This window comes from Zingiber officinale, chromosome 5B (assembly GCF_018446385.1).
Source record: "Zingiber officinale cultivar Zhangliang chromosome 5B, Zo_v1.1, whole genome shotgun sequence".
NCBI lineage: Eukaryota > Viridiplantae > Streptophyta > Magnoliopsida > Zingiberales > Zingiberaceae > Zingiber > Zingiber officinale.
In genome coordinates, this window is record NC_055995.1 from 112,299,122 (window position 1) to 112,315,031 (window position 15,910).

General features: G+C 47.4%; 1 protein-coding gene and 1 pseudogene across 1 annotated transcript; both read left to right on the plus strand.

Annotated features, from left to right (window-relative positions):
* Nucleotides 1-8,586: 8,586 nt before the first annotated feature.
* On the plus strand, nt 8,587-10,659 carry LOC121987735 (pectinesterase 3-like). The gene is made up of 2 exons (XM_042541469.1): nt 8,587-9,700; nt 9,865-10,659. The coding sequence occupies exons 1-2, from the start codon at nt 8,668-8,670 to the stop codon at nt 10,548-10,550; spliced, it is 1,719 nt and encodes a 572-aa protein (XP_042397403.1). The 5' UTR covers nt 8,587-8,667; the 3' UTR covers nt 10,551-10,659.
* A 639-nt stretch (nt 10,660-11,298) lies between these two features.
* Nucleotides 11,299-15,150, plus strand: LOC121986921 (annotated as a pseudogene).
* The last annotated feature ends 760 nt before the right edge of the window (nt 15,151-15,910 follow it).

The window sequence follows — 15,910 nt, forward strand, 5'->3', positions numbered from 1 at the left end:
TGATCGACGCTTAACATTTGCTTGTTTATCTACATTACTGGGTAGAGAGCGTGGCCATGTACCAGCGGCTCACTTTTGTGGAGGGCGAGCTGAAGAAGCTCAAGATCTCGGGCGGTGCCTCTTCCTCCCAGGGGCCATCGGTCGCCGAGTTAAAGGCCGATCTGGAGAAGGCCCAGAAGCTCCTCGAGGCCGAGCAGAAGAAGTCTGCCGATCAGGAAGTCCGGTTGGGCCAGCTCGAGGCGCAGGTGAAGACTTATGATAAAAAGATCGATTTGGCCACGACAAGGAAGAAACGAGCCATCGCCGATCTAGAGCTGAAGAACCAGGAGGCTCGATAGCTCTCCCAGAAGGTCAAAGAAGCTGAGGAATACCTGATTACCGAGCGGGACTGCCGCACGGCTGGAGAGGCCTCTCTGAAGGGGAGGCTCAAGGATGCTGAGGACGCCCTGGAGGCCTCCCGCTCGGCTCTAGCGACCTATCAGGAAGCTGAGCCAGCTAGGTTCGAAGCACTGAAGCAAGCTTACCTCCGCTCGAACCAGTTCACCGACAAGGTTGTCCAGCGGATTGCTCGCGTCTTCGAGCTAGCCATCGACGGGACGCTTCAGCAGCTCAAGGCAAGCTACCACCTTCCCTCCGAGATGATGAACAACATCATCAGTCGCAGCAAATTGAACGACTCGATGCCTGATGATGTTTTTGATTATATAGAGTGAGGCCGAGCGTTTGTCTTGTAAAAGTTTTTTGAAGTCTCATTGTATGTCCGCCGATCGGCGGTTCTTCCTTTTGATCAATGAATTATCTGCCCGCTCGGCGAGCTTTCTCTTTAAAATGTTCCTCGTCTATTTGCATGTCTGGCCCTGATCCTTCCGTCTGGCTATAATCATTGTCTATCTTTACGATTCATGCTCTTGGGTTTAAGGTCGCCGCTCGACGATTTGACGAAGACTTGGGTTTAAGGTCGCCGCTCGACCATCGATGGAGATAGGGATTTAACGTCGTTGCTCGATGATTTGACGAAGTCGTGGGTTTAAGGTCGTCGCTCGACCGTCGATGGAGATAGGGGTTTAACATCGCCGCTCGACGATTTGATGAAGACTTGGGTTTAAGGTCGCCGCTCAACCGTCAATGGAGATAGGGGTTTAACGTCGCCGCTCGACGATTTGACGAAGTCATGGGTTTAAGGTCGTCGCTCGACCGTCGATGGAGACAGGGGTTTAACATCGCCGCTCGACAATTTGATGAAGACTTGGGTTTAAGGTCGCCGCTCGACCGTCGATGGAGACAGGAGTTTAACGCCGTCGCTCAATGATTTGACGAAGTTATGGGGTTAAGGTCGCCACTCGACCATCGATGAAGATAGGGGTTTAACGTTGTTGCTCGACGATTTGATGAAAACTTAGGTTTAACGTCACCGCTCGACGATTTGTTGTGTCGTTCAGCACAGAGTTCGGAATTTGAATTCTTTATTTCTGCCCTGCATACAAGGAGTACAGGGATATAAAGATACATTGATTATTACATCGACGCACCTCTCACCCGGCTCGGTAAGGCTAGAGATGGTTCGCGCTCCACGGCCGCTCCAGTCGTTGTCCGTCCTCATCCTCCAAGTAGTAGGCGCTTGACCGGACTTTCTCCATGACCTTCAAGGGTTCGACCCAAGGGGCCTCCAGCTTGGTGACGTCACCGACCGACTTTACTTTCTTCCATTCTAGATCACTGACGAAACGACCTCGGGGTCACCCTTCGATTGTAGTTCTGCTTCATCCTCTGGCGGTAGGCCATCAACCAGAGAATGACTTTAGCACGCGATTCATCCACCAAGTCTAGCTCCAGCATCCTCCGCTCGACATTATCTTCATTGTAGTGCTGTAGCCGATCGGACTCAACTCCGACTTTGACGGAGACGACTATTTCTCCGCCATACACCAGGTGGAAAGGAGTTGCCCCAGTCCCTTCCTTAGGAGTCATGCGAAGCGCCCACAACATGCTGGGGAGCTCAACGACCCAGCTTCCTCCCATATGATCGAGCCGAGCACGCAAGGCTCGAAGGATTTCCTGATTGGCGACATCTGCTTGCCCATTGCTCTGAGGGTAGGCCACTTAGGTGAAGACTTGCTGAATGCCATATCCTCCACACCATTCTTTAAGTCCCTGATCGACAAACTACCTTCCGTTATCTGAGATGAGCCGATGCGGGATGCCGAACTAACAGATGATATGCCGCCAGATGAACTTCATGACCATCTGTTCAATTATTCTTGCCAGAGGCCGGATTCAACCCATTTGGAGAAGTAATCTACAGCGACGAGTAGGAACTTCCGCTGTCCTGTCGCTTGGGGAATGACCCAATAATGTCCATGCCCCACTGGTTGAACGGGCAAGAGACCATGGACGCCTTCATCTCCTCGGTCGGTTGGTGTGAGAGGCTATGATATTTCTGGCAGGACAGACAGGTGGCCACCGTCCGAGCGACATCCTCTTGGAGGGTCGGCCAGAAGCATCCATCCAATAGAATCTTTCTTGCCAGTGAGCGGCCGCTCGGATGTCCTCCGCAGGACCCTTGATGTACCTCCCGCAGTATGTAATCGGCGTCCTCAGATCCGACACACTTAAGCAAAGGCCTAGAGAAGACCTTCTTATAGAGCTTATCCCTAATCAGGGTGAACCGACCAGCTCTACTCCTCAATTTGCGAGCCTCCTCCTGATCGGGCGGTGTAGCTCCTAACCGCAAGAATTCCACTAGAACCATTCTCCAGTCAATTGGAAAGGAGAGTCCCTCCATTCGATCGACATGAGCCACTAAAGATACTTGCTCGATCGGCTGTGATATGACGATCGACAATAGTGAACTGGCTAGTTTGGCCAGCTCGTCCGTAGCTTGGTTCTCTGATCAGGGGATTTTATGTATGACGACCTCCCGAAAGTTGGCCTTTAATTTTTCGAAGGCTTCGGCGTAGAGCTTGAGTCGCGCATTACTTATCTCGAATGTCTCGGTCGCTGCTGAGCGGCCAATTGAGAGTTCGAGTGGATGAGGACCTTGATGACTCCAACGTGCCGGGCGGCTTGCAAGCCGACTATAAGCACCTCATGCTCAGCTTCATTATTTGTGGCTTTGTAATCCAGCCGAACGGACAACTACATCCGCTTCTCTTGGGGCGAGATGAGCAATATGCCGATCCCTCTTCCCTGCCGAGTGGATGAGCCATCCACATATATCCTCCAAACGACTTCTGGCTCGGGCTTTTGCACCTCAGTAACGAAATCCGCCAAGGATTGCGCTTTGATGGCCGTCTGGGGCTGATATTGGATGTCAAACTCACTGAGTTCCGCCGTCTATTTGATAAGACGACCGGACGCCTCTGGATTGAGGAGGACTCTACCCAAGGGACTATTGGTCATTACGATGATGGAGTGAGCGAGAAAGTATGGGTGAAGCCTCCGAGCGACCAATACCAATGCATAAGCCAACTTCTCGAGACCGGTGTAACGAGACTCAGCATCTTTCAATATATGACTCAGGAAATACACTAGCTGTTCCTCACCGTTCTGCCCAACCAGCGCCAAGCCGACCGCGTGCTCGGTCGAGGACAGATAAATTCGGAGTGGTTCACCGACAATTGGCTTAGCTAGTACAGGCAATGAGTTAAGGTATTTCTTAAGCTCTTCGAACGCTTGGTCGCACTCCTGGTCCCATTGAAACTTGGTGGCTTGGCGTAATATCTTGAAGAATGGTAAACTCTGATCGAATGATTTGGAGATGAACCGAGATAGTGTTGTTATCTGACCGGTGAGATGCTGGGCTTCCTTCAAATTTCTTGGCGACGACATGTCTTGTAGTGCTTTTAGTTTACTAGGATTTGCCTCGATGCCCCGCTCGGTGACGATGTAGCCTAGGAATCTCCCGCTCTTTGTGCAGAACAAACACTTGTTAGGATTCAGTTTGATTTCGTATGTCCTGAGTGTCTGGTAGGTCTCCTTGATATCTGCACATAGGTCAGTTGCTCGGAGGGTTTTGATTAATATGTCGTCAACGTATACCTCCATGTTACGACCGATCTGCCGTTGGAACACCTTATTCATCAGCCTTTGATAAGTAACCCCGACGTTCTTCAATCTGAACGGCATGATGTTGTAATAGTACGTTCTGTCGGCCATAATGAAGCTGACATTTTCCTGATCTTCCTGGGCGAGCGGCACTTGGTGGTACCCTTGATATGCGTCCAGCATGCATATCAGCTCACACCCAGCGGTGGAGTCGACCATCTGATCAATCTGAGGCAGTGGGTAGAAGTCCTTCGGGCATGCTTTGTTGAGGTCCCGGAAGTCGATGCAGACTCACCACTTGTTGTCCGATTTCGAGATCAACACGACATTTGCGAGCCAACTCGGGAATTGAACTTCCCGTATGTGGCCGACCTCCAACAGCTATCTCTACCTGGATGATCAGATTTTGTTCGGCGCTGAAGTCTCTCTTTTTCTGCTTTACAGGTCGAGCGTCCGATCGGACGTGCAACTCATGCTGCGCGACGCTCAGGGAGATCCCGGGAAGCTCGTGCGTCGACCACGCGAACACATCGTGGTTCTGCTGGAGACACGTGATCAGCTAGCCTTCTGATCTGCCTCCAGATCGGACGCTATGAAGGTTGTTGCCTCCTCTCGGCCGGGATGGACTTGCACTTCCTCTCTCTCCTCATAAACTAGAGTAGGCGGTTTTTCAGTGATGCCGCTTACCTCTAGCCTAGGAGCCTTCCGAGCGAATCTAGCCTCGGTCTTGACCATCTCAACATAGCAGCGTCGAGCGCCCAGCTGGTCACCTCTGACTTCTCCAACCCGGTCGTCTACCGGAAACATGATCTTTTGGTCGATATAGCTAACTTAGTTTGGCCGATCGACTACACCTCGTTGCCAGTGAACCCATATAGTGGGGTTGTCATCGTCAGTAGCTCGCCCCGGTCGATTTGGAGATGATCGAAAGTCTTCTTGAAGATTATGTTTACCGAGCTCCCTGTGTCAACAAAAACTTGATGGATAGTATAGTTAGCGATTACCGTTCGGATGATGAGGGCATCATCGTGATTGACTTCCACTCCCTAGAGGTCCCGGGGCCCGAAGCTGATCTCAAGCCCACTTGCCTTTTCTTGGCTGCAGCCTACTCATGTATCTCCAGTCCGCGAGCGTATGACTTCCTGGTTCGGTTGGAGTCATCGCTGGTCGGCCCACCGACGATGATGTTTATTTCCCCCCAGCGGTATTGCTTCTGTTTTTCTCCTCCTGAGCAGATACCCTATTATGCTCGTGAGAGGTTAGGGGATGATCAACACTTTCCCTCTACTGATGATGGTGTCGTCGCCCGAGTGATCTTCTTGCATCCTTCCACCCTCCGGCAGATTGATGCTCATGTCGTCGGTTGGGAGAGGGAGATCGGCGATGATAGCCTCTTGGGGTCGATCTGGTGATTGGCGTCAGACCACGACAATCATGTGTGTTGTGCGACACCGACTGGTGGAAGGAGCAAAACATCCATACCTTGCCTTTCGATGTCTTTGGTTGGTTGGAAGCCACATGCTGCATGGCATGCACCCTTGTTTCTTGGTGAGGCCGGCCTTCGGCTCTTGGCCCTTTCAGCGGTTGGTAGCCACTCGGCGGTCGCCATTCAGTCGGCACCGAGGGTTCGGCTGGTGCCTCCTTCCTTCTTGCCGCTTGGGCCTCCTCCACATTTATATACTCATTAGCTTTTTTGAGCATGTGGTCGTAGTCACGGGACGACTTCCTGATGAGCGACCGAAAGAAGTCTCCCTCGATGAGCCCCTGGGTGAAGACATTCATCATGGTCTCAGATGAGACCGAGGTGATATCCATAGCTACCTGGTTAAATCACTCGATGTATGCCCGGAGAGCTTCTCTCGGTCCTTGCTTCAAAGAAAATAAACTGACGATCATTTTTTGGTATCGCCTACTGCTCGCGAAGTGGTGTAGGAAGGTCGTTCAGAAATCCTTGAAGCTCTGTATTGATCCGTCCTGCAACCTTATGAACCAGCGCTGCGCTGATCCAGAGAGTGTGGTGAGGAAGACACAACACTTCACCCCATCTGTGTATTGGTGAAGTGTAGCTACGTTATCGAACTTGCCCAAAGGATCATCCGAATCGGTCGATCCGTTGTACTCTCCGATCGTCAGTGGAGCATAGTGCCTCGGCAACGAGTCCTGCAATATTGCTTCGGAGAACTGGCAATTGATCCGCTCGGGGGACGCGTCACCTCGCGGTGCTTTGCATTTCTAGGCATCCCGAACGGGCGCTTCGTCCGAAGAAGATCCCCACTCTTGATTCGCCTACGTGATTTCCGAGGGCGTCTGGAACAGAGCCCGGTGGAATGGTATCGGCGCGGGGGGTGCTTCTCCCTGCGTGCCGGTCGTCCCTCTATTTTATCCCCAGATGGAGAGTCGCTCCGGCCGGTCCTCTTGTGCCGCTTGACCTCCTGACGCTGACATGGCCTGTTGCGCTAGCCGATCAGCCAGCGCCTTCTGTTGTTGATGCTCGACTATTTTGGTCGCTCGAGCTTGCACGAGCATATCGAGTTCCTCTTGAGTGAGCGTCACTGTATGAAGTCGTCGAGCTTCTTCCATCTTTTCGGCTTGGATGTAGGTGCGTTCCCACAGACGACGCTAAATTTTATCTTATCCAAGAGTCGAGGCAATGGATGTTGGGGGACGTGTCGCTCCTATTGATCGTTGGCGAACTCCGAGCTGGAGGATCCTGCAATCATAACAGCGTCAGTGCCGAGCCAAGGAGGGGTTCTCCGGCGATGGCCCTCCGACGCTCAAGTCAATCTCCGGCGATGCGTAAGTAAGGAAGCAGAGAAGCAGAGTAACAGTGTAGCTACAGTAGAAATTATGCATACCTCCGTTGAAGCTTGGGACCCTTTATATAGGGTTCCAGGGGCGCACGTGCACACTTCTCGAGATGTGCATGTTTCTCAAAGCTTTTTCTGAAAAGACATGTCAGGAAAGCGTCTATGACACCATACCTCAATAACCCGAGCATATCTCTAACATGACAATAGAAGTTTCCATCGTACGATCCTCTGCCTGGCCATGCCGCCAACCATGCCGTCTGTCGATGACAGAGTTCCCACAAGGATATTGGCTGATCCTTTTTTTTTCTGTTAGTGGGCCGAGTGGGCTGGCCGTTTAGCCAACCCTCAGCCGTCGGGGTGGTCTGGCCTTTGGGCCGAGTGGAGTGGTCGCTCGGCCGACATTCTATTGTCAGAGCTCCGTTGTTATGCCGAGCTATATCCGAGTGACTGCTCGGCGGCAATCCCGCTTCGCCGATTCCGAAGTTTGATATAAGTTCGAGCGAGCTGGCCGCTCGGCGTATGTCTTGTCGGCACACAGTTTTCTGAGCGTCGGAAGCTTGGTATGCGACCGAGCTGTGGTGACCTCGGATTGATATCAGCTTGGCTATGCTTCACCCCGGTCGGACGAGTGAGTTGCCCGACCGGCCAACGATACAAGAGTGTTGACCGCCTAGACTTTGATTTTTACCATGGCAACGATCCTTTGAGGGGTGAGCCCTTATCACCGGATCACAATTTTCAGAAAAATAATAGAAGAGTCAAGGATAAAATATTATTTTTTTCAATATTTCATGCATAAACAAATACTCTATTTATAGACTAATACATATTTATCAATCTACTAACCCCTATCCCTTAATTGTATTCTACTAACCCCTCAACGTTAACCACTGACTCAACAATACAACCATTACTATATTATTCCTTATCCACTAACGCAACTATATAATCATTTTTTTTTAATTACAATGAACTTGGATAATTTCTAAAACCACTCACTTACTTTCACCACTAATTAAAACAACGTGGCAACTCATCAATCAACTAATACATTAATATTCAACAAGAAGATCCCTTTACCTAGTGGATACATTTATATGTGGGGTAAGCGGAGATCATATCCAAGTAAGACTTATAACAATGGTAAATGAAAAATCTTGTCTAAATAGGATATGTATGTGCAATTAATTATACTTAAACATGATTTAGAATATGACATGGAAACCATACTCAAGTATGGATAAAACAGACGGGATGAGAGACCATGCCAAGAAAAAGTTACATGGATAACCATCAAGAGCTCGAGAAAACTTAGCTCAGACGGACTCGACGGCTCAATGTGACTCAACTCGAACCGGCCCAAGAGGTAGGGCCTTTAGGTCTGGGGCATACGGTGCCTGCATGTGGAGGCCATATAAACGGGACATGCTAAGTTGAAAAAGGATCATATTATCCTAGAATATCATAAACCACACAAGGGGTCGCTAGCTCTGTCAATGATGCTAGAACACCAGAACAAATGAAGGTTCATCAGTTCATGTGTGAGTGAGTCAATATATTCTTCACCATAATTATGCTCTAAAGAACAAAGGAACAGGTTTGGTTTGATCTTAGTGAAACTCTCGTGTCTGTCCACGGCATCTCCAGTCAATGATGAAACCAAACCCGGCATTAAACTACAGAATCATTCGTAACAAACCTACCTGCTTCCATTTGAATACTACTCTCTGCTTCCAACTCCCCAGCTAAAGCACAGCGACAATAGATCGACCAGAACTGAGCAGAGTCGATCGAGGAGGAGAAACCTACGGCTATGGCTATGGATGCCATCGAGTTCTTCAAAGGCTACGGCCGAGTGAACGAGACCGTCGACAAGCGCTTGCGCAGCGCCACACGGAGGCGCCTCATTCTCGTCGTTGCCTCCGCCGCCGCCCTCCTCCTGGTCTTCTTAGTCGCCGTTCCCATCGCCGTGAGCAAGCGCGGCCGCTCTCCCTCACCGGAGAGTGTCGCCGATTCCATCAGGGCCATGTGCAACGTCACGCGCTACCCGGCCTCGTGCTTCTCCAGTGTCTCCGCCGCAAATGGGGCGAACCTCACCACCGACCCTGAGGAGCTCTTCGGCGTCTCCCTTGCCGTCGCCATGGACGCCCTGGCGGCCGCCTCCGCCGCGGCGTCCGAATTCGCGCCGCCGAGTAAGGATCGGCGCCTCGCTGCGGCGCTGCGCGACTGCAGGGAGCTTCTCGGCGGCGCGATCGACCGGATTAACGACTCGATCGCGTTGATGCGGCCGGCGGCGGGAGAGGCGACGCTGAACGCGTCCGAGATCGAGGATCTGAGGACGTGGCTGAGCGCGGCGGTGACGAATCAAGACACGTGCCTGGAAGGGTTCGAGGGCACCACGGGCGGGTTCCTGGGCAAGATGGAGGCGGCGATGGCGAACGCGACGGAGTACACGAGCAATAGCTTGGCGATCGCGACGGGGATTTTGGGGGCAATGGAAAAGTCGAGGTTTCCCCTGCACAGGAGGCGGCTTTTGTATGCGGGAGGAGGGAGGGAGTGGATGCGTAGGGCGCTTCAGGAAAAAGGGAAGCCAAAGCCCAACGTGACGGTGGCGGCCGACGGAAGCGGGCAGGTGAGAAGCATCAAGGAGGCGGTGGATCTGGCGCCGCGGAGGAGCGAGGAGGCCTTCGTGATCTACATCAAGGCAGGAGTGTACAAGGAGCAGGTGGTGGTGGGCAAGGACCAGTGGAACGTCGTCATGTTCGGCGACGGCATGGACAAGACGGTGGTGGAGGGAAATTTGAACTTCGTCGGCGGCACTCCCACCTTCTCCACCGCAACCTTCAGTAAACACCCCCATCTTTATATCTATTTATTTTTTTATTAATTAATTAATTAATTAAATAATTTCCGAGTAATTACAGCAGCATCGACTACTTATTTTCTCATATTTCCTTGTTTTTAGTAAATTAATTGCAAAGATAAATGACGTGGAGTGTTGTGCTATCAGTTGCCGAGGGGAAGGGCTTCGTCGCCATGACCATGGGCTTCAAGAACTCTGCCGGGCCGGAGAAGCACCAGGCGGTGGCGCTCCGCTCCAGCTCTGATCGCTCCGTCTTCTTCCGCTGCGGCTTCGACAGTTTCCAGGGCAGCCTCTACGCGCACTCCCTTCGTCAATTCTACCGCGAGTGCCACATCGCCGGCACAGTCGACATCATCTTCGGCAACGCCGCCGCCACGTTCCAGGCCTGCCTAATCCGGCCCAAGCAGGCGCTCCTGCACCAGGAGAACACCGTGACTGCCCAGGGCAAGTCCGACCCCAACCAGAACACAGGCTTCGCCCTCCAGGCCTGCTCCATCCAACGGCTCGACTCCGACGTAACAGTGCCGAGCTACCTCGGACGGCCGCGGAAGGACTACTCCACCACCGTGGTCATGCAATCGGAGATCGGGTCGGTGATCGACCCAGCGGGGTGGCTCTCGTGGGTGGTCGGCGAGGAGCCACCGAACACGATCAAGTACGGCGAGTACCAGAACAATGGGGCGGGGTCGAGCGTCGCAGGCCGAGTCCATTGGCCGGGATACAGCCCGGCGATGAGTGAGGCGGAGGCGAACCGGTACACGGTGGAAGCGTTGATCAGCGGCGGGGATTGGATTCCGGCCACTGGTGTGCAATTCCAATCAAACCTTGGATAGCGATGAGCAATCAGTTTATTGATTTCTTGAATTCTTGTTGTAATAATCCTTTTCGATCAAGTTCCTCGTTGTCATTTGTCAAGCAGAATCCCAATATATAAATAATTATATGGAGAAGCTGATTTTCAGAAAAGAAAAACAAACTGTGTTCGTAGAGAGCTTGGATAAATGTTTGCATAGATTCCCTTCAGGCAGTTCAAGCAATAACTCAGCTTACAGGGGAGTGGGGATCAGAGGAGGTGCTGACAATGGAAATTCATGCTATACTCATTAGTCTAGAGTTTTCTTCCTTGGAACATATGAGAAGAACGACGAATATGATTGCTCCTTAATTGACTCGAAAAGTTCCCGATGCTTCCTCGAAGTTTGAATGGATGGATGGGTCTTACCCTACTTGGCTTTTGCAAATGGTAGCTAACGATATGCTATTATGTCCTGATGAATGAATAAAAGTACTGGTTTTGCTAAAAAAAACCAAAAAGACTGAATTCATTTCAACAATATTTTTATCTCCTATTAAGTTCTTTCAAAATGAAAACAAATTAAATTTAATAAATTGGAGGCCAGGCCAAATATCAGGCGCAGGCCCATTTAAAGCTATTAACGGACTATAAAAGGCGAGGAGGGTTCACGGCGGAGAGAGCCGTTGCATCAGATTTCCTTGCCGGGCTTTTCTCCCCGCCTCTCTCGCCAGCCGTGCGATTAATTAATTCTTCCAAAATTAATCCGGTCATTTTTCTCAGTCGTCATGATCGCCGCCGGCGCAATTCCCCCTTCCTCCTCCTCCTCCTCCTCCCCCTCCGCCGCCGCAGCCACCACCAGCCCCTCTCTCTCCGTCCCCACCAGGCGGCGCCTGATGGACCCCTCCGACGCGGACCCCTCCGTCGACGACCATTCTCCCGCCCACGACAGCGGGCCCTTCGCTCGCAGGCGGAGGGCCGGAAGGCTGATGGCCGGGAACTGGTGGCTGACGAGGCTCTTGGCATTGGCGCTCTTCGCGCTGCTCGCCTCCGCCCTGCTCCTCGGCACCGCCCGCATCGGCGGCGGCGTCGGCGGCAGCGCCGTGGTGCGAGAGCAGAAGGAGGAGGTCCTCCTGCAGATAAACGCGCACGAGGAGTCGATGGGCTGGACGGCGGAGAACGCCACGGCGGTGAAGAGGAAGCTACATCCACCGGTGGTGCAATTACTCAACCCCATCAATATAATTATTCCTTTACTAATCATCTCTAATTAAAACTAATCATTTATTTCTTACAGAAATTTGGAAATTCTTTAACAACAATCACAACCTTCAATCCTTGATTCTATCACCTTCCTATAACAACGACGATGAAATCTAGAAGAAAAAACAACAGCAAGCTAGTACTTTATTAATTAGAGTTGATTCTTATAACACCGGCATTTTGTCCTTTGTGATTAATGCATGTAGTTTGTTGCCATGCATATATATTCATATAATTCTCTTCATTGTTTTGAACTTAGATTCTACCTTCTATTCTTTCTCCATTTTCGGTTTAGTGGTTTGGGGATTGATTAACTTTATTTAATTTAATTTGTTGCTTAATTATTCGTTAAGTAGAAAACTTTGCCTTCTATAGTATCTTCTATTAGAACTATTTTAGTTCCCTAGGTGTCCATAAACATGGAAATTAAAGAACTCTTCTATTTGGAGGAGGAAGACTACTATATATGGGTTCATATTGTTCTATTTTTAACGGTCGGTTACGAGTATTCTATGATTGATATGGTTTGGAGGCTTTGAGAGATCGACTGGTTGGGATATATATTAAAAGAAATAACTTGGTTTTGTTATGCAATTGGTGGTGGTTGCTTTGGATGACCTCACCTCTACTTAAGTTGAATTTGACTCACATCATGTATTATAGTGGTGGTATAATTAACATTTGTGGCTTCGACTTCTCTTGGCCATCTCTTGGTATTGATTCGATAGACCAATCCAATTAGAGTTACTAAAAATGAACTCAAATCACCTGCCCTCTCTATTCTTCTAGGTTCTTGCTCTTCTCTAGCCTTTTAGAAATGGCATTACTTAGGATCATTTTTTGTCTAGCTTGTCATAATAGGTTGAACACTAGTACTAAATTTTGCCAACACCTCACTATATATTGATGGAGATTGTTATGTGATTAGGTTCTATGTTCTATTCTTTCTCTATTTTAGTACTTTTAGTGGTTTGGGGATTGATTAACTTCTTTTGTTTCTTATTCGTTAAATAGAAAACTTTGCTTTGCTAGTATATATCTTCTATTAGAACTACTTTAGTTTGCTAGGTGGCCAAAAACATGGAAAAGAACTCTTCTATCTTGAGGAGGAAGCTAGACTCGTATTGGTTCATATTGTTCTATTTGTAATGGTCTTTTTACGAGTATTCTACGATTGACATGGTTAATTTGGAGGCTTTGAGAGATTGGATGCAAAGGATATTAGAAGAATCAACTTGGCTTTGTTATGCAATTGGTGGTGGTTGTTTTTGTACGATCTCACCTCTCAAGTTGAGTTTGACTTACAACAATAGTACTCTATTTTGCAAGGATATTGGTATAGAGGAGTTGCAAAACTCTTCTATGAAGGTCGTTATGAAATAGAACAAAGGAAACACACACACAAAAAAAAACATATATTGAACAAAATTGTTATTAACTTCCCAAAGGGGAATAAGTTACGTTAATTAATATTACTTTAATTAATTTATGCACCAAGTTGTGATTTTTTTTATGCTTAAAACTCATTTGTATCTATCTATATCTTTGTTTTCAGATATCTGAGATTTGGATGAATCCAAATAATAATGGTTTTGATCAATGCACAGAACGTCCCAAGGCAAAATGTAGTAAGTACGAGTACTCGTGTCGTGTTCGGAAAAATATTGATCATTCTCCTCGATCATGCTCTTATTGGTTTTTTATTCGCAGAGTCATGCCTTAATGTTACAGTTGGTTATCTACTAGTTCATGCGAATGGCGGACTCAATCAAATGCGGATGGGAGTAAGTATCATAGTATCGGTCGTGTTTATAGTAGTGTTTTAATTTTATGTTTATTAGAAAGATGAAAGCCAACTTAATATTTTTGTATGTGCTATATTTATGTAGATTAGCGATATGGTTGCCGTAGCAAAACTAATGAATGCTGCTCTTGTGCTACCATTATTAGATCATAAATCCTTTTGGACAGATCCAAGGTAAGAAATAAAGTTGTGCGCAAATTAAGTTCGATCGTATTGGTAGTGATATATATTTGTAGTGAATTCAAGTTACTTAGTGCACATGTGATGTATTCACAGTGAATTCAAGGATATATTTGATGTTCAAAACTTCAAGGAAGTTCTCAAAGACGATATTACCATAGTCAATTCCCTCCCGAAACAATATGCAAGAATTAAGCCGCTCATACGAGCTCCCATTTCATGGTCCAAGGTTGCATATATAAATTGTGTTCTCTCTAAGTTTAATTACCATTAACCTATTTTTTTTTATTTCTTTTTGCTAATCAATTATTTGATTTTTGTAGGCTTCTTATTTTAAAAGTTTCTCTCTCATTTTAAGCAAGCACAAGGTCATAGAGTTTAGCCATACCGATACTCGTCTTGCAAACAACGGTCTTCCTCCTTCGATTCAAAGGCTTCGATGTCGAACCAACTACCAAGCACTTCGATACACCCCAAAAATCGAAGAACTCGGGGAGAAACTAGTTAACAGATTGAGAGATGGCAGCAACCCCTACATTGCACTCCATTTGAGGTAAGTTTATATAGAAGAAGATAGACTTGTATGTTCCCTTCCTACTTCATTGCGATTTCATATATATATATATAGATACGAGAAGGACATGTTATCGTTCACCGGATGTACTCATAACCTGTCAAAACATGAAGCGGAAGAGCTAAAAGTTATGAGGTACAAAGTGAAGCATTGGAAGGAGAAAGAAATCGATAGCAAGGAGAAGAGGCTCCAAGGAGGTTGCCCGATGACCCCTCGAGAGGCTGCCATCTTTTTAAAGGCAATGGGGTATCCCTCCACGACAAACATTTATATTGTGGCAGGACAAATTTTCGGAGCTCGTAGCATGGACGCGTTGAGAAAGGAATATCCAAACATCTATACTCATCATAGCTTGCTATCTCATGCGGAGTTAAAATCCTTGGACAAGTATCAAAATAGGCTCGCGGCGCTTGATTACATCGTCGCGCTTAAGAGTGATGTCTTCGTGTATACTTACGATGGAAACATGGCCAAAGCTGTTCAAGGACATAGGAGATTCGAAGGGTTTAAGAAGACAATTGATCCAGATAGGTATATGTATATATATACTCTTGCACTTTGTAATCAATCGATTGACCATTTTGAAATATTTTTATTTTCCATTGATCATTTAGGAAGAGGTTTGTGGAACTAATAGATCAATTGGATCAAGGCATGTTAGAGTGGACAAAGTTCGAGGAGGCAGTCAAGAAGGATCATGCTAAGAGACTCGGAGGACCGTATGAGAGGAGGACCGATATAAACCCAAGACAAGAGGAGTATTTTTATGCAAACCCTCTTCCGGGGTGTTTGTGCAATAAGCTATATAGAAACATCTAAATGCGACTCGATAGAAAGTTCAATAGATTAACACACCTACAAGAGAATATGCTACAAATTAACAAGGGTCTTAAATTCATACCATTAACAATTTGTAGATTTTTTTTTCTTATAGGAGGGTGTTTGGGACTTAGAGTTTGTACATAGTTAGTAATTAAGAAATTCTTGTTGTCGTCACGCCATCCCTAGTTCAACGAAGAATTAGGTTTTCTACATTGTAATTCATTTGATTAATTGAATACATTTTTTTTTGGTTTATTTGTGTTCATATTTGTTTCGAAAGCAAAATCTACTAAACTTTTTTTGTGGGTTAATTAGTTTTTGTTGATTCATTTGATATGATTTATTCATCTAAATAGGCAAAATATGCCTTTTTAAAAACTTAAACTTGTTGCTATTTATCTTGTATGTAGGCGATACTCCAAATTGACAATAAGCAATATAACAATAAACAACATCGATTAACAAATGACTAAGCGCTAATGCTTGTTTGCACATCATCTTCTAAGGAAATGGAGGAGAGATGCACAAAAAAATGTGGCAACTAGTGGATACGATCAAATTGGGGTTCTCATTGTAGATAATGATAATTTCAACAAGGTAAAGGCAAATTGAGATGAGTTGTCTAATAAGCGAACAAATTTTGATTCCAATCAAGTGCCAAGGGTAGAGGTTGTTAGTGTAATTTGTATTAACGGTCTAATTCATGTTTTGATGAATGACAAGTAATTAAATTAGATGTTGTTGTGATCTAATACAT